Source organism: Dermochelys coriacea, chromosome 2 (genome assembly GCF_009764565.3).
Source record: "Dermochelys coriacea isolate rDerCor1 chromosome 2, rDerCor1.pri.v4, whole genome shotgun sequence".
Classification (NCBI taxonomy): Eukaryota; Metazoa; Chordata; order Testudines; family Dermochelyidae; genus Dermochelys; species Dermochelys coriacea.
This window is the reverse complement of record NC_050069.1, coordinates 231177039-231195986: the sequence shown is the minus strand read 5'-3', so window position 1 is coordinate 231195986 and position 18948 is coordinate 231177039. Positions and strand designations below refer to the sequence as shown.

Sequence of the window (18948 nt, the reverse complement as noted above, 5' to 3'; positions counted from 1 at the left end):
GGTATGATATGAAACAGAAAAATACCAAGACTCAGTCCCTTGCCAGTGGATAGATATTTACAGTCTGTCCATCGTCCTTTATCAGAGGTTGTCATTCAAAAATATAGAACAAAAGTAGATGGCTCAAATTTTTTATTATGCTGTGGCATATGAAGTTTGCAAATTAATCCACCATCACTCCATCCTCCACTTAGCTCGTGCCCAAGTTTTGTTTTGAAGAAGTTGTACATGACCTTGTTCACTCTGGTGTTTCTTTAATTTGTCCGGTCAATGGGTGCAGAAAGCAGAATTAGGGACTGTGCCAACCGTTTGCAATAGTCGTTCATTTTAATCTTTGTAAAGGGCCCAGATACCAGAATGAGGAACACAATATATATATAAATTAAATTGGATAGCCCACCAGCTATTCAGCATATCAGCCACACAGAAATCCTGAGATTAAATAATAGTGTTAGTTTAAAATAAATTCAGGGGTTATTTAGAGAAATAAATAAATTTTGGATAAAATTAAATCATTTTCACCGCACACCTAAAGAAGTTAGGATATTTTTCCAAGGGAATCATGACAGTGTGTTCATATGAAGAAAGCCATAGTGAGATGACCTGAAGAAAAAACTTGCCTGTAAAAACATAGAGCATAATGCCAGAAAGAATAACCAGAGAATGTGTGATTTAACCTGATTAATATTGATTAATTATTAATGATTAAAGGTTAAGCACATTCCCTGCCTTTAAACAATGATACTATATAAAGTAGGGCAGTATGTAATCTAATGAGATCAAAAATGAATTAAGATAAGGAATGTGAGAGTTGTATTATCACAAAAATTAGCAAGATGTTCTTACCAGATTGCTGTTCAGACCAATCCATACAGGCTCCCCATACTTTAACATTCGTAGCCATAGGAATGAGTGGCTGTAGGGATCTAAGATACTGGCAAGGTCAGAGGATTCATGTATGCATTTTCTCCTTGCATCTTCCCATTTCATTTTGGAATGGACGAACAAATAACTACTGTTACTATAACGGATAAAGTTTGCAGGGACTGCTGTTGATGAATAGTACAACTTGGAGTCTATAGGGAGAAGAAAAAAGGGAATGTAAAGTCATTGGGGTTTTTAAAAATTAGTTAGGGCCACGTTGTGGCTGGATCTGCATGTGATTGCAAGGCATGGATAAAAGAGACCCCTCTATCTCCTGACTTCTGGTCTTGGTTAAAGCTCTGCAAACCCACCAAAGAAAGTGAGGTGTAAAATGAGGGCAGAGATTACATTGTCATTGACAGTATCTAACAATGTTGATGATGGCACAACGCTAGCATAGAATCCAAATTATGCTCTCACTACTGTGCTAGTTCAGCAGAGCTAAAGTGAAGTAACAAAAGGCTAAGGAAACTATGACCCTGACTATATCCAGGAAGTAAGAGCTTGTCCACACAGAAGTTGCTTCAGTTTAATTTACATTGGTCTAGGTTTGGTCTACACACAAAGTTCTGCAAGTTTTTGGTTTAATAAAAGATGTGATTTTAAAATGATTTAGCTAACCTGGTGCAACCTTGTACGTGAACACTTTTAAATCAATTTACATCTGGCTCATATTGGTTTACCTTGTGTTGGTAAATTTAGGGGTGGATATAGGCAGTGATCATATACAGGGGTCTGCACTGGTTTAATTAAATTGGCTTTTTGAACAGATCAGAGTTGAACTTCTCTATGTAGAGAAGCCCTTAAAAGCTGGTTTAGTGTGTAGACCAAGATTTTGATGCTCATATTTTTAAAGAGTACTTTTTCTAACCGTAGCCACCCAAGTGAAGGATAGTGGTGACGTAATGCAAGTGGAAATCCAGCATTTAGTCCTCAAGCAAATCAAAAAATCTTGCACGAGATTTCTGAAAAATGCACCTTTGTTAATTTGGCAAACATAGCCTTTGTTGTTGCCACAGCTTTCATCAACCCATTTCCCTGCCTCCTTAACAGGACTATTTTTCATAAAGACGCAGTCAGCCTAGGGGGAAAAAGGATACACAAATCAGTTAATAAATAAATCAGAAGCAAGTGAGAAAACCTCCTCCCCCTTTCACATCTGTAGACATGAATATAATTAAATTTCATTCCTGCGTCATTTTAAGATTCAGTAATGCTGGCATTATGCTGGTGACTTCTATGTGCTTTTGTTCCCCTTGTATTGCCCTTACTTCTTAACTTTCCTGTGGTTTTTCCCTAGTCAATCTTGTGAAACAATTGCGGGGGGGGGGGGGGGGCTAGAAGAAGGGGGAAGAGCATCTCTTCCCATCCCCATTTTGTATAATACGGAAGGCATCAAAGCCACAGGAAAGTTCAGAGGGAGGTCTTGGGTGAAGTTGGTCATGGAAGGAAAAAATGGCTTGATCCCTCTGCATGGGTATCACAGTCTGTTCCAAAGAAATCCTGGACAGGTAAGGAGCAATGCACTTTTCTGAATTTTTTTTCTCCCTCTTTCAAATTCATAGTTACAGCTGTCCAAAATATTGACTGCCAAACTAGAAACGCTTAGGTTAGGGTTGCCGGTGGCTCCAGTTGGGATTGCTGACCCGCCGCTAACTGTCCGGTCGGCCGCTCAGCAAGGGTAAGGCAGGCTACCTGCCTGCCCTGGCTCCATGCAGCTCCCAGAAGCAGCTGGCATGTCTGGTTCCTAGGCGCAGGGGCAGCCACGAGGGCTCCATCCACTGCCCCCCCCACCCTGAGCGCCAGCTCCGCAGCTCCCATTGACCAGGAACTATGGCTTATGGGAGCTGCGGGGGCAGCGCCTGTTGGCATGGACAGTGCGCAGAGCCCCCTGGCCCCTCTGCCTAGGAGCTGGAGGGATATGCTGCTGCTTCCCAGGAGCCACCTTAAGTAAGCACCACCCAGAGCCTGCATCCCAAACCTCCTGCCCCAGCCCTGAGAGCCCACAGTGACCCTAAGTCACTTTCAGACACTGCATCCTGCACCCCCTCCTACACCCCAATCCCCTGCCCCAGCCCAGAGCCCTGTCCTGTACCCTGAACCCCTCATTTACTGGCACTACCCCAGAGCCCGCACCCCTAGTCAGAGCCCTCACCCCCTTCCTTTACCCCAACCCCCTGCCCCAGCCCAGTGAAAGTGAGTGAGGGTGTGGGAGAACAAGCGACCAGGGGGGAGAATGGAGTGACAGGGTGGCGGGGCCTCAGGGATGGGCAGGGCAAGGGTGTTCAGTTTTGTGCAATTCGAAAGTTGGCAACCCTAACTTAGGCCCAAATTTTCAAGAACGTCCACTGATGAGAGTGAGATGCCTGACTTGAGATGGCATTTCCATTCCCCTGACTTCCAAATCCACAGAGCTTCTGTGAGCCTATAACAAACACACAGTGTTTCATAAAAATGTTTTATGTCTGCAAACATTTTTGAAAAGTTGAGCATGGCATTTTTTGCATTCTGTAGCTGTGTCAGAGAAACGTTCACATTCTGATGCTTACCCCAAGCAAACAATCTTCTCAGACTCCCCCACCACGTGGTTTTGCATATGAACTATTTCTCATTGAGAAGTAATGAAACTCTTACAGACCTTGCTTCTCTTAGGACAGAACTTTATAAAAACAGTACACTTTTCAGAAAAGAAAAATATTTTTCCTCCATAGTGACATATTTTAAAAATGCCTTGTCTGATAAACTTCAGAATTTCTCCAACACTTCTCCATCTGTTCAGGATAACACATGAGAAATTTCTCATAGCAAGGTGCTGTTTTCAGGAAGTTGGAGAGGTGCATAGGGTGCCAAAATCAAGGTTATATTGAAATTGCATTACAACTTTAAAGCCTGATCCTGCCCCTACTGCAGTCCTTGGCAGGTCAACTCCTTATCCAAGGAGTTACTTATTGTAACTCCACCACACAGTATGAAATAATCTTGCATTAGCAAAGAGATGAACTTGATGGATGGAATATGTCTTTTTCTAGAATGCTGAGAAAATATAGGAAACTATTTTTTCTGAAAAGTCAAATGGTTATTTACAGAAGCTGGGGTAACACATGCCTCTCCCCCACACCAGCAGCATCTCTGCCCATCTGGAGGAGAGAGAGAAGATGATGTTGTGCAAGTGACCCTGCAACCTGTACTCCCGTAGAAGCCCAAAGTCCCAAAAGGGAGAATGCCAGCTAGGGAGGATCACTGTCAGAATGATAAAAGCGATGCACTAATTCAGTTTTTATCCCCATAGCAAACACCACAATGCAGGGGTGCCATGGAGATGTGCACAAGTTAAAGCTGCTCTTCTTTCCTGAAACTTGGTTTAACCAGGGGTGACTCCTCCTTGCGACATAGCAGTCCAGGCCCTTTATTAAACAAGCTCAGCAGCTTAATCCTGCTGAAATCCTTCACAACACACCCTATTTGTGCAGCTCTTACTGGATGTCCTGTAATAGATTGCTCAGACTTCACTTGCTGCTCCTTTATTTGCATTCCTACTGTACAGCTGTAATAACGTGGTTTTTTTTTAAAGCTGAGCCAATAATCAGTGTAAAAACTTAGGACAAGCACCATAAACAATAGAGCAAGGCTTCCGCTAAATATATTTGGTCAAAGTTTTAAACGCATTTTGCACTTCTGAAAGACCTGAATTCTGCGGTATCACAGTTCTAGCCTTAGTAAATGTCTTCGCTACATCAGAAATAAACTGAGCAGCAACCATGGTACAGTTATTTAACAACAATTTGTAATTGATGTTCACCTGGCTATCATATGAATATAATGCCATTTGTCCAGATGGGAAACCTTTGTCCCAATTTGTAAAGTAGACTCCACTTCCATCTGTCCAAAGGTACTTGAGTTCATGGTTTATATCATTTAATCCAATCCAAGTATCAACCACAGAATCCTTTAAATGGAAGGTAAGAAAGGCTGAAAGTAAGAAGAAAAACATTTTACATGAAGGTTAGTAGAACCTAGCTTTTTCTCATCCGAGAAGTTGCTGATGTGGCCAGAACTGGGTCAGCCATGGTCCAAAAATTCTTGTAGTATTGAATCTTATAAATCTTCTAATCTGACAGTTTGCAAATTAGATGAATGTCTAGTGGAGAAAGTGAAAGAAATGGATATTATTTCAATGTTAAGTTAAAAGAAACAGAAAAACAACTAAAAAGAACAAGATGGGAAGATTTTTATTTTGGACAAAATTGGAAAGGCTCTTTGGGGAGGGTAAGTTGTTAGTTTGGTGAGCAAGGAATCAGACATGCAATTTTTGTATTTGTACAAGATATCACAGATGTATGCAGTGATGAGCTGCCAAAAGCTTAACAACCAGTTCCCTCCTCATGCCACGAGGGGGTCATGGCCCACCCCCTCCCCCAGGACTCCTGCCCCATCCAACCCCCTGTGTTCCTTGACACCCCCACCGGGACCCCTGCCCCATCCATCCCCCTCCCCTGTCCCCTGACTGCCTCCAGAACCGAGCAGGAGGGTCTCGTGGGCCACCGTAGTGGGTGCCCACCCCGCCCCTAAGAGCCAGAGGGACCTGCTGGGGGGTGAGGTGGGGAGCCCCGGCGGTGCTTACCTGGGGCAGCTCCCAGGAAGCATCCGGCAGGTCCCTCTGGCTCCTAGGGGTGGGGGAGCAGCCGCTCCCCATACTGACCACATCAAAAGTGGTGTCTTAGGCACCGACTCGGTGGGTGCTCCGGGGCTGAGCACCCGCAGGCATCTCCCTGCCCCACCCGCGCCTGTCCCCAGCTCACCTCCACTCCGCCTCTGCCTCTTCCCCTGAACGTGCCGCACCACTCTGCTTCTCCATCCCACCCACCCAGCTTCCCACGAATCAGCTGTTCGCGTGGGAAGCCTGGGAGGGCTGAGAAGCAAGCGGCAGCTTCATGCGCAGGCCCAGGGAAGCGGAGGAGAGCTGGGGTGGGGAGCGGTTCCCCTATGCCCCCCTGCTGCAGCGCGGGAGGCCCTCCTCATGTCCCCCCCCTCACAGCTCACCTTTGCTCTGCCTCTGCCTCCCTGGGCCTGAGTGCAAAGCTGGGGGGGCGGAGAAGCAGAGCGGGGCGGCACGTTCAGGGGAGGAGGCGGAGCAGAGGTGAGCTGGAGCTGGGCGCGGGGCGGGGAGCTGCCGGTGGGTGCTCTGCACCCACCAAATTTTCCCCGTGGGTGCTCCAGCCACAGAGTCGGTGCCTAAGGCCTATGTGCCCTATAGCCTATGACCAGGACTTTGAAATCTGCTCTGAAGCAAATGGGAAGCCAGCAGAGTTTATGAAGAACAGGTGTGATATATGCGCATCAATCTTTGCTGCTAAGGTTTACTTAAGAGATACTGCAGCTGGCATTGAAGCTAGAAATCACATCTCTGGAAATGATCAAAAAAATTTGCGTTAGGGTCAACAAGAATCTTGTGTTCCAAACATACTCTGCCCTGACTGCCCTCACTCTCCTGCCCCTTGTTTGCTTGGGGGACCACTGGGACCCATTCACATTACAAGTTCCTCATGTTTTTATACCTGTTCTTGATACTTCCACCTAAGCTGATTACAATATGGTTGAATTAAATGTAAATGCTCTTTTGTGGAAAACACAACTATGTGCCAACCATGTTTGTGCATCTGCACCTGCCATGTTGCCTACCCACATCTGTATTTCTGCATTCTGGAAAAATCTAGGTAGGTATCCCAAATTGCCTCAGCAAGTAATAGAATGCAGAGGGGATATGCACAAACAGCGGCGTGAGTAGCATGAGCAGCAAGGTATTTTGGGTTGTCCTACTGCACAGAGAGCTGGAAAGGAAGAGGACCAACCAAACTGGTTACACAAATAAATGGCTGTCATCCACTCAGCAAAGTAATAGTGTTCTGGTTATTGGAAGACAACCATGAGCCAAAATCCTCCCCTGGCAAGACTGAAACATGGTTGACTGCCAAAGTTACAAACACAGCATCAATCATATTTTGTGCAGACATAAACCAAATTTAGGGCCAACCATCTCACTAACTTGTCACAGACTTAAAGTTGTAGCGTACACAAGCTTCAGCTCTGTTCTTTTGTCTGGTCAGGAACTGGTGATTATCACAAAGCTAACCTTAACCAGCTTCTAGAGTTTCAGCCAGGAGCTTACTCTTCTCATTTTTGTTTCTCTGTTCTCCCAGCTGGTTGTCCTCCAAAATTTTCTTAATATGAACATCACCTATGCCTTATCCTGCCAGGAATAAAACCTGTATCTTTGCGTGCCAAACCTTAGTTCTGTTGTCCTGCTGGGAAGTGCAATGGGAAATCAACCCTTTCTTGCATACTTCTGTTGCCAGTAATAATATTGGTTTGTCCCATCAGTTCTACTATTCGTATGTTTCTTACCTAGAATTCAACCCTTGTGCATAAGCAACCTTTCAGGAATCTGTACAATGTGGTCACAACAGGAACGTTTCCCTTGGAGGGAATTCAACCACATTTTGATCAGTCATATTTGATCCCTAATTTTTTCCGCACTGGGAGTCTGATTTTCTCCACCATGGAAAATCATACATTAGTATGAAGGTAATGGAATTACTCTGATTTTACAGTAATGTAACTGTGAACATATCAGAATATAACCCCATTTACTTCTCTCACTATGGCTCTGTTTGTCTATTTGTGCTCTTTTAATTTCATATCTATTGCTTTGGTGCAGTAGCTGTTTTTCAAAGTCATTTTTCCTATCTTTGTTGTTCTTTATTATTTGTATTATAGTAGTGCCTCAGAGCCGCCATCATGGACCAGGACCCCTCCATGCTAGGTGCTGTACAAACACAGAACAAAAAGACAATCCCTCTCCCAAAAAGTTTAAACAATCTAAGTATAAAACAAGAGACATCCGATGGTACAGGAAGATGGGGGGAAGTTGTTGTTTGCTGGGGGCAGCTAAATGGAAAGGAAAGGGAAGGGAAGAGGGGAAGGGGGACAGGGAAGGTATGGAGTGAAGTGTGAGGAGGGAGAGGGATGGTTGGAGCAATTAGCCAATCAGCACAGAGCAGAGAAAGTCACAGAATATTCTGCAGTTTTGACTGGAATGTCCAGAGGTCCCTGCTTTAGCTGCTTCTGATCTCTGGCTGGCTGCTCTCTGCAATTTTGCCCCAGAGCTACATGGCAGGGGAGGGAGGGAGGCACTGCCTGGATTCTAGTGCCTCTGGTGTGGGCATTTCTCACATTTTCTTATGTGTTTTAACCCATTTATAACTCTTTCCCTTTCTCTGACTGTGTCACATTTTCCTGCTTCACTTTCTTTTTGTTTTCTGCATGTGCTGTCCCACCCTGTAGCTCCCCCAAAAGAAGTGCAAAGTAACTTATTTCCAGTGGAGCAACACTAGGAGTTGAAGCACTTTGAGATGGACTTGTCCACAAGCCCTGATCTCCTCAGCAGCAGGAGAGTTCATATCAGTTTTGGGTCACTTCAGCTGTAAAAATGCTTTGCTGTTAGAAGCTTCACACAGTCCCAATATTACTTTTCTGGCACAATGGATTGGGAAGCTGGCAACAGTACAGTCATTATGAAGCAAACAAGTCAGAAGGGGAGAGGGTGACTTGGAGGAAAATTCTCAACTGATTAAATTTACCGGTAACAATCTTTAAAAGTTGTCAGATAAATAACAATAATTGAGTATAACAAATCCCAAACACAGTAATCAAATCAGTCTCCCAGTCAGATGGTACCTTGGTCCTATCAGCTTTTTGTTACTACTAAAAAGTATATAGCGGCACTCGTATCTACAGTATATGCTTTCAAATATACATTTCTCTCATGTAACTAAAATTTTTCTTAATTCTATATGTAATCAGTGACCGACAAAAAATAGTACAATATATTACCGCTGCTGAAGATTTACACTTTAAACTTGCATTTATAATTCTTTACATTAATTGAATGATATCTGGTACAGTACCTTGCACTTGTTCATTTGGGATGGTAACTAGATTTCCGCCTAAATTCATACAAGCTGTTCGTGCAGCATGCCACGAAAGCCGCTCATCTTCATTTGAGCCAAACATTTTGTAACACTGAAATAAGAATAAATCATGTAAATATTTTACTTGCTGCAATACTCCCCGCATATAGGAAGCATTCTTTTTGAATTAACATGACTGCCATGTTCAAGTAGGAAGGTGAAAGCTTTGCATCACCATAGGAATGTTAAACTGTGTTCTACAAAAAGTTTATGAAAAAGCCCCATTTAGAATGAGGTTTTTGAGGTGATGCAATAATTATAAAGTGAAAAGTAAAACTATGGATGCCAAAAAAGTATGTTCTTAAAGAAAATGTATTAACCAGATTTGATTTGAAATCAGCTTGAACAACAAGCAGAAGCTGGCTGCTTTTATAGGCCAGCTGCCTATATTTGGTGAGCTACACAATGATTGAAACCAGCTTTTGTGTGCGTCTTTAACCATACAAAAGCATAGGCTGAAGCAAAAAGCAAAGCAGTGATTTTTGTGATAAAATGCAAATAAATACATTTTTTAAAAGAAATATCAGGTAGTCTATGAGGCTGAAATTTGCACAAAAAGTGCTGGTAGTACATTGTGGAACAGAAAAACGTATCTGTGTTGACCTGAAACATTCTTTTTTCAAGTAATAATGTCAACAGATCTGCTACAATGCGTACTTCAGCCTGCTTGGAACTTGGGGACAGAGCTAGACCTGTCAGTCACTGCAGCAGGGGAATAGTCTGTTTCTTGAAGTTCCATCCAACTGATACAACTTCCAGGGTCAGGGTAATTCCATTTTGCGTTCATATGTTACTGATTGTGTTAACTATACTTGGAAGAAAAAGCATAGTTTCTCCTATTGTGGAACATGGAGGTAATTTTCCCTAAAGAAGCAAACCTGAAACTTTGTTTGTGAGTTTCCAACTCTGTCTCTGGAGTTGGACTGGATCTGTGAATCTTATTATTTTCGGGATGGACATTTTCAAGTAAACATACATAAGTTTTCCTATTCTTCACCATTCTAAGTTCTACAGATCTGTTTCAATGGGATTTTCACACCAGTACGCTTCCAGCATGGGAAGCAGGATCATCCTTCAAACATGGACATCCAAAATAAGGTACTATATGTATCCTCCATCTTCCCCTGAGCACTGAGATATGGAGACAACTTGTGCCAAAAAGTGGTCCTGGCTAAAGATTAGATGACCAACACGTAGAATTTGGTGAATTTAGATACTGATGGCCACAAGGCTGCCTAACAGATTTCAGTACTGGACATGTGACTTCTCTGCTCTGCATTGTCAGCATTCCTACAGATTCCATTCTGATACTTGACAGAAGGAAGAAATCTGTCTTGAATTCACTTTGGAAATTAATGTTATGGAAGTTGTGAAGACTATTTATGTGAATTAAAAGTATGATTCTGGGTGTCATCAGAGAAAGCTCCCAACTTCATATATTCATCTAATTAGAGATAGTAATGATCAGGTCGTTTATTTAATGGATAGGAAGTATATTGACACTTGCCACATGAATTTGAATGCAGGAGTGCTTTTAGGACCAGAATAGGAGATTCTTCCTATCCGGTTTATGAAATCTTTATTAGAGAGATTTGACTTTGCAGTTGTTAGGATACAGCTGTGGCAACACCACTAATAACTTTGCTTTCACAAGTTCCTGATGCTGGTGGTGTTCATTCACAATTCTGAACACTAAGGGCCAGATTCTGATTTCAGTTACACCAGTGTAAATCCAAAGAAACACCACTCAGACTGGATTTACACCTCTGCGATTGAGGTCCTGGTCCTGAAATTCCAGTTCTCTCTCTGCTGAATGTCCTAACATTGACACAGAAAACTGGGTTAGCATAACATGTGTAAAGCCGCACTGGATCAGCGTGGATAGGTAATATAGCACCACCTTAGCAAAAGAACAAACAAAAACAAACAAAAAATCCAATGTATTAAAAGTCATACACAACATCTGCATTCATAGTCTCTTGCAGAATGAATTAAGCCCCTGGAGGAATGCGAGCAGGGATTCTGAAGAGAAGTCATTTGTTGAACAAAATGATCTACTGTTCAGAACAGTTTCTCTAATGCTCTCTGAGAGGGATTCTTCATATACTCTGTTCAGGGCTGATGCTGACACTCACTTTCAGTTATCAGAAAAAAGTGGAAATTCAGTTAAATATACATATTAAATTCTACCAGGATCATCCTGTGTGAAAGGTACGTAAGACTTACAGCAACTTACACTGCTTATATCCCCAGATTTATTTCCTAAAGGATTTAAATATGGTTTTCTTAATTACCAGAACAGCTCAACCAACCAATAACTGAAAAAAAAATCATACTCTGTTTTTCATTAAATGGTGCATATTTTAGTAAAGAAAGTTGCTTGCATGCAATTTCATCAGAAATGAACATGTCAAGCATGCCATAATCCCCTCTGCGTGCAATGAATAATGAATTAATGTATGCAGACCTAAGGCCTCTCTTTGTGAAAATCCGGCCCTCTTTCTCCAATACTGTATCATAATAATAAATATAAAAATGCATAATTCCTCTGTCTAAAATACAAACACATTGTGGATATGTTACTGTACCTTATTTTGAAACAAAAGCCAAGATTCCGGACATCCCCCTGGCGGTGAAGATGTTGTAGGAGAAAGTGTTGCATTAATGGAACTGTTGTGCCTTTCACATATATAAGGATTTGGATAACCACAGTTTATATCATTCCATAATCCTGAATATGAGATAAATACATAACTGGGTGAGACTCACATTTGTCATGAATACCCATCCCATGAGAGACAAGGTGGCTAAGGTAATATCTTTTATTGGACCAACTTCTGTTAGTGAGAGAGACAAGCTTTTGAGCCACATAGAACTCTTCTTCAGGTCTGGAAAGGTACTCTGAGCATTACAGCTAACTGCAAGATGGATCTGATTGTTTAACATAAGTTGTTAGCAAATATTCTAAGGGACCATTCAAACTACGGAAGTTGGTCCAATAAAAGATATTACCTCATATCCATTTTGTCTCTGTAATATCCTGGGACCGACATGGCTACAGCTACACTGCATATATATCCCATCCCATGTCTGTTGCATGAAAAATTATTTCAATATAGTTACATTAGTTACAGTGCTATTATTTGAAGGATATTAATAGTAAGAGTCAGTGCCTCACAATTTGTCTAGTATTTTACATCTGTGCCAAATTAGTGTACACTGCCACCATTGTGTCTGGTGGCATTTAAAGCCCATTTTGCATATGTGTAAGTGATTTTACAAGACTGAGAAAGCTTTTGGGAAAGGAGGCACCTATACAGGAAGGATGAGCTCCACCTAAGCCAAAATGGAACCAGATCGTTGGCATGTAAAATTGAAAATTTTGTCTTTTTTTATAGCATAGGCTGGGGGGAAGCCAACAGGTGCAGAGGAGCACATAGTTTGGATAGACACAGATCTTGGGAGGATTTATTAAAGGGGACACGCTATATCTAAATATAGAGGCTAGGACAGAAGTTGATAAAATACTTAGGAAATGAAAAGAAACAGTCAGATGAAAAAGAGTCCCATTCAATTACATCATATGAAGACAGACAACTAAATACTGACAAATATTATAAGTGCTTGTATGCAAATGTTAGAAGTCTAAACATTAAGATGGGTGAACTTGAGTGCCTGATATTAAATGAGGACATTGATGTAATATGCATCATAGAAACTTGGTGGAATGAGGATAATTAACAGGACATGGTAATAGCACGGTACAAAATATATAGCAATGACAGAGAAGGCTCACCGTGGTGGGAGAGTGGCAGTATACGTGAAAGAAAGCATAAGGTCAAATATAGAGAAAATCTTAAATGAATCAAACTGTACTATAGAATCTCAATTGATAGAAATTCCATGCTTAAATGGTAAGTGTATAGCAGTAGGAATGTACTGCTGACCAATATGGTGATGGTGATTGTGAAAGGTTCAGGGAGATTAGAGAGGCTAAAAAAAACAGAAAACCCAATAACAATGGGGGATTTCAACTATCCCCATATTGTCTGGGTCTATGTTACCTCAGGAAGGGTTGCAGAGGTAAAATTTCTATACACCTTTAATGATCGCTTCTTGGAGCAAATAGCCCTGGAACCCACAAGAGGAGAGGCAATTCTTGATTTAGTCCTAAGTGGAGCACAGAATCTTGTCTAAGAGGTGAATATAGTTGGACTACTTGGTAATAGTGACCATAATGTAATTAAATTTAACATCCTTGTAGGGGAGAAAATACCAAAGAAACCCACAATAGAAGCATTTAACTTGAAAAAGGGAAACTACACAAAAATGAGGACACTTGCTAAATAAAAATTAATAGAAACAGTCAAGGATGAAATGCCTGCAAGTTGTATGAAAACTATTTAAAAACACTAATAGAGGGGCTAACTAAATGTACATCCCAAATAAAACAAAAAAAAACCCAGAAAGAGAACAACAACAAAATGCCATCACGGCTAAACAGCAGAGTAAGAGAGGCAGTTAGAGGCAAAAATGCATCCTTTAAAAATTGGAAGTCAAATCCTACTGAGGAAAATAGAAAGGAGCATAAACTCTGTCCATAAATGTATAATTAGGCAAGTAAAAAAAAATCTGAAAAGCAACTACCAAAAGACACAATAACTAACAGCAACTTTTTTTTAAGTTGATCAGAAGCCGGAAGCCTGCCAAACAATCAGTGGGGCCAATAAATGATTGAGATGCTAAAAGAGCACTTAAGGAAATCAAGGCTGTTACAGAGAATTCTTTACATTGCTCTTTGGGATGTGAGGCAGATTCCCTAACATTCTTTTTAGGTGGCAAATCAGAGGAACTGTCCCACATTGAGGTGTCACTTGAGGAAATATTGGAATGCATTGATAAATAATAAGTCACCAGGACCAAAAGGTTATATAGCTGTCAGGACTCTTGAATGAATATCAGGCAAATTAGTTGAAACTGTAATAAAGAATTATCAGACACACCAATGAACAAGATATGTTGGAAAAGAGCAAACATGGCTTTTGTAAAGGGAAATCATGCCTCACCAATATATTAGAATTCTCTTAAGTTGTCAATAAGCATGTGGACAAGGGTGATCCACTTCATATAGTGTACTTGGACTTTCAGAAAGCCTTTGACAAATCCCACATCTAAGGCTTCTAAGCAAAGTAAGCGGTCAAGGGATAAGAGGGAAGGTTCTCTCATGGATCAGTAACTGGTGAAAAGATAGGAAACAAAAGGTAGGAATAAATGGTCAGTTTTCACAATGGGAACAGGTAAATAGTGGACTCCCCCAGTGATCTGTACTGGGACTTGTGCTGTTCAATTTATTCATAAATGATCTGGGAAAAGGAGTGAGCAGTGAGGTAGCAAAGTCTGTAGGTAACACAAAATTACTCAAGATAGTTAAGTCCAAAGCAGACTGCAAAGAATTACAAAGGAATCTCACGAAACTGGGTGAATGGGTAACAAAATGACAAATGAAATTCAATGTTGATAAGTGAAAAATAATGCACATTGGAAAAAATAATCCCAACTACACATACAAGATGGTGGGGTCTAAATTAGCTGTTACAACTCAAGAAAGAGATCTTGGAGTTATTGTGGATAGTTCTCTGAAAACATCTGCTCAATGTGGAGTGGCAGTCAAAAAAGCTAACAATGTTAGGAAGCATTAGGAAAGTGATGGATAGCTAAAGAGATGATAAAACAGAAAATATCATAATCCAGGAATATGCCTACACCTTGAATACTGTGTGCAATTCTGGTCATCCCATCTCAAAAAAGATATATTAGAATTGGAAAAGGTACAGAGAAGGGCAACAAAAATGATGAGGGGTATGGAACAATTTCTATACAAGGAGAGATTAAAAAGACTGGGACTGTTCTTCTTAGGAAAGAGATGATGATGGAGGGATATGAGAGAGGTCTATAAAATCATGAATGGGGTGGAGAAAACGAATATGGAAGGGACTAACAGGCAGCAGGTTTAAAAAAAAACACAATGCACAATCAGCCAGGGGATGTTATGAAAGCCAAAACTATATAACTGAGTTCAAAAAGAATTTGTAAATTCATGGAGAATAGGTCTATCGATGGCTTTTAGCCAAGATGGTGAGAGATGCAATCTCATGCGCCAGGTGTCTCTAAACCATCGACTGCCAGAAGCTGAGACTGCATGACATGGGCTGGATCCTTTGATAATTGCCCTTTTCTGTTCATTCCCTCTGAAGAACCTGCTCAGGTCACTATCAGAAGACAGACCACTGGTCTGACCCAGCACGGACATTCATGTTCTTAAGATGAAAGGCAATGGAAAGGTTTGAAGATTTTGTTATTTATGTCTTCAACATGAATTTCTTAGTAGCACATTAGCTCAGTTAATAACAATAATAATAATTATGATAATATATTTATATAGCAGCCATGCCCAGTGGCCTCTGTTAGCTCCCATTGTGCTGGATACAATACAAACACATATGAAGAGTGTTAATTTTTTGTAATACCTCAAAAAAAAAAAGAAGCAGCAGCAAGAAATAAACCACAGAAGGAAAAATTAATGACCTACACAAAAAAAAATTACATCCAGAAATGTAATATTACTCACCTAAGTTTTTATACATGACTACACAGTTTTCATCATTGTTTGCAAAGTTGGGTTCATGTGCTGCCCATGCTAAGAAATTCACAGGGGTTCCATCCATCCAGCTTAAAATCAGACAAAACAGAACCTATTTATGAATACATTTATTTGCTTCCATGTTACAAAAAATCATTTTGCAAAATGTTGAAGAAGTCTATCGACCACTTAGTGTAGAGTGCTTTACTTGTCCAACTTCCATTAACATTAAATGCTATGAGATTGCTAAAGACTTAACTGAGAGGAGAAAATAAGTTTTATATATTTTTACTTTGATTATCCCTAGTTATACTAACTTTCTTTTTAAATATCTGGATATATTTCCTAATACATTCCAGCTGCTTTGGCACTGGTCTGGTGTGCAAAGCAGATATAAACATGGCTTATCTGCATTGCTAGAGCAGCACAAGGCAGTCCAAGTGTGTTGGTGACTATGGTTCATATTCTAGCTCCTTGCCTATTTTCTTTTGTTTTTTATTTTTCTGTAAACAATGAATAATACAGAAAAAACACAATTACGAAGACATGATAAGGTGCATATAGTGATTTCTATGAAAAAGTCAACAGTTACCATCATAAGAAACCTAAGATATGTTAAGTATTTCCTATTTTAATACAGGAAAAAACTGCAATATTTTAGACACCACGGTGTGGTAACTGCTGGCCAGAAAGGATCATCATACATGCTAACCCCCTGCAAGGAAGGAAGAAATGGTAGTAAGTATTTATATATAACTATGAACTTTGTTGAAAAGTAACAAGTGAGAAACAAACCTACTGTTTCTACAAAGGCACAGACCTTGCGTTACAGCTGAGTTTGCCCCTGATTTGCGCAGTATTAATATACCTCTGTACCTCCCAATCCCGGGACCCAGGACAATTCTGAATGTAGCCAAAGGACCACTATGAAAGCTAGGGATCAGCATGGCACAGCAGAATCCAGAAACTCCCATTTCCCCAATCCAGGCTTTATCTCCAGCATCACTTTTTCTATTCCTTCTAAGTAAAAGCTATTTAAAAAAAATCAATTTTTCTTTTGAGTTAACTAGAGATGGGTGTAAACTGAAATTGGATTAATCCAGTTCTAACAGTAGTCAAATTAAAAAAAAGATTTATATCTTGTAGAACTTCAAAACTCAGGGCTGTCTCTTCAATTAAAATATCTTTTGGGATGCACTACTAATCTTAAAACAAATGGCAAAGTACAACTTTTCAAAAGCCATCAGAACTACTGAATTTTTTTTTAAAAAAGGTTAATGTTCTAATATTCTTACGGAATTAATGGATTTGCAAGGGTTTAAGAGCCTGACCCAACTCCCTCTGGAGTCAATGGAAAAACATCATTGATTTCATTGGAAGTTGGTCTTCTATGAGGGCAGAATTTGGTCCAGTATCAATAGATAAACATTCTTTTAAATTCCTCAGTGTGGTTTTACTTTGTAAGATTCAGAGCAATGGCGTAACTGAGAGCAAAATTCAACTCCATTCCGCAAATCCCACCCCCGCCCCAGCTATAGAAAATGTAAAGTAGCCATTATAGTGACCAATCATATAGAAATGCTATAATAAATAATAAATGTGGGATTTTCTAAAAATTTTGAATGAAATATGCTTGTGAACTGAGATCTTTATGCCAATATTTAGTTCAGAATAAATTTTTATAACCCTCAGTAATGGAAACACTAAGGGTGACATCATGGTCTCACTGAAGTCAATGGCAAAACAGTTTCAATGACTTTGACGGGGCCACAATTTCACCCTAAAGTTCTCTATAATCACAGCTTTGTCCAGTACAAGACTTGTTTCACTACGTTACTAGCTTTGATGTTGCTTGTTTACTTACCTAACCTGTTTATCCAAACTCAGTTCTAAACCAATGAAATATGAATCTTCTTTGCCATTTTTCAAGATCTAAAACAAAAAGATAAAACTTAAATACTTTCCTCTTTATAGATCAAAAATATTTTAGTGTAACTGCCTGGAGAGTGAGTTACAGGTCCCCCTCTGTGCTGATCCACAGAGGATATAAATAGTTTCATCCCGCAGCAATAGAGTTTTGGCTCGTTAGCTTAAGTCGTAGCAGCTCATGCCTTTAGCTCTGGAGGTACCCAGTTCAATCCCCAATATGTTGACCAAGAGGGTAGCCATCACATGAGTACTTATTTCAGTTTCCCTTCAAAGTTGTTGGATTTAATACCTAGAGAAATTTCTAGTGACGGACATTCTCTCTCCTATGATTTGGATTAAATTTGAGATAGATCCTTCACCTCTTTTCACTATTGCTCTTTAGTCAGTTGAGCAAAATTGTTATTTAATGAAAGTCTGCCTTATAAGCACATTGCTGATTTTATAAAATGGAGACCAACTCATAGGCTACAGGAGAATTTACCCCAAATTTCCTAATCACCCAGGGTTAACAAGCTCGTCCCTGGGTCTCAATCGATGCCCCAAATTTTCACTTCCCTCTCAAGATTTCGCCAGTCATACAATGCTGAGAGATAGGGGACAGACCTGTTGGTTGGCAATTCCACTTTTATTTCTCTCTCTGTCACACACACACAAGCTGAAACCAACAAGACCATGAGGCTTTGATTTTATGTGGAGTATTGTATTTAAGGTCTCCAGCTCTGCAGGATCCATGCCTCAGAATATTTTGAAGTTGTCAAGTGACTTAGCAGCTCAGTAATTTCAAGCCAGATCCTGCCCATCTTTTTGGTGAAAACTTCCACTTTATTCAGTTCTTTTGAGACTGACAAGTGAAGCAATGGCTAACTCTGGCAATTGTTATTTTGCAGAGCAATTTGGTTCTTGTCAAAAAGCTGATTTATGGCCATAAATTAATTCAAATTAAAGTTTAAGATCCACTAGCAATTGCTAACACAGTTCAGTGACAGTCCCTGTCTTGACTAGTTTGCCAATTAAAGGCCTAATTCACCACTGCATTATTGCAGTTTTATGACAATGTAACTTCATTCATTTCACAGGCATAAAAATGGAATGACATAGTAGTGAATCAGGCTCTTGGAGAAATATTCTGTGACCAGGTTCACTGTACTAGATTACTAATTGCTGAAGCAAGACCTAGTTTGCTCACATATCTCCACAGCATCTTTCTTTCACTGTCACCGTCGATGACAACAAGATCTCCAAAATTCTTCTTGCAAAACTCCCGGCCTTTTTCCATGGGAACACTTTCTGTGCTGAAATAATACTGCTTGTCTTCTTGTATAATCCATCCATCATCTGTGACTTTATATTCTGTAAGGTAAATAATGACGCCATATTTATTGTCCCTATCATACATATTGTTCTCATTATAATTATAAAAATACATTA

At 40.3% G+C, this 18948-nt stretch overlaps 1 protein-coding gene across 1 annotated transcript in view; it reads right to left on the bottom strand.

Annotated features, from left to right (window-relative positions):
- Nucleotides 1-18948, bottom strand: part of LOC119851112 (macrophage mannose receptor 1-like) — an 80486-nt gene that overhangs the window by 15528 nt on the left and 46010 nt on the right. The window contains exons 17-24 of the mRNA XM_038390375.2: nucleotides 18707-18870; nucleotides 17456-17523; nucleotides 15580-15680; nucleotides 11540-11682; nucleotides 8889-9003; nucleotides 4724-4893; nucleotides 1903-2005; nucleotides 847-1076 (exon numbers count right to left, since the gene is read on the bottom strand). Coding sequence (XP_038246303.1) covers nucleotides 847-1076; nucleotides 1903-2005; nucleotides 4724-4893; nucleotides 8889-9003; nucleotides 11540-11682; nucleotides 15580-15680; nucleotides 17456-17523; nucleotides 18707-18870 — 1094 coding nt within the window. The remainder of the gene's footprint in view (nucleotides 1-846; nucleotides 1077-1902; nucleotides 2006-4723; nucleotides 4894-8888; nucleotides 9004-11539; nucleotides 11683-15579; nucleotides 15681-17455; nucleotides 17524-18706; nucleotides 18871-18948) is intronic.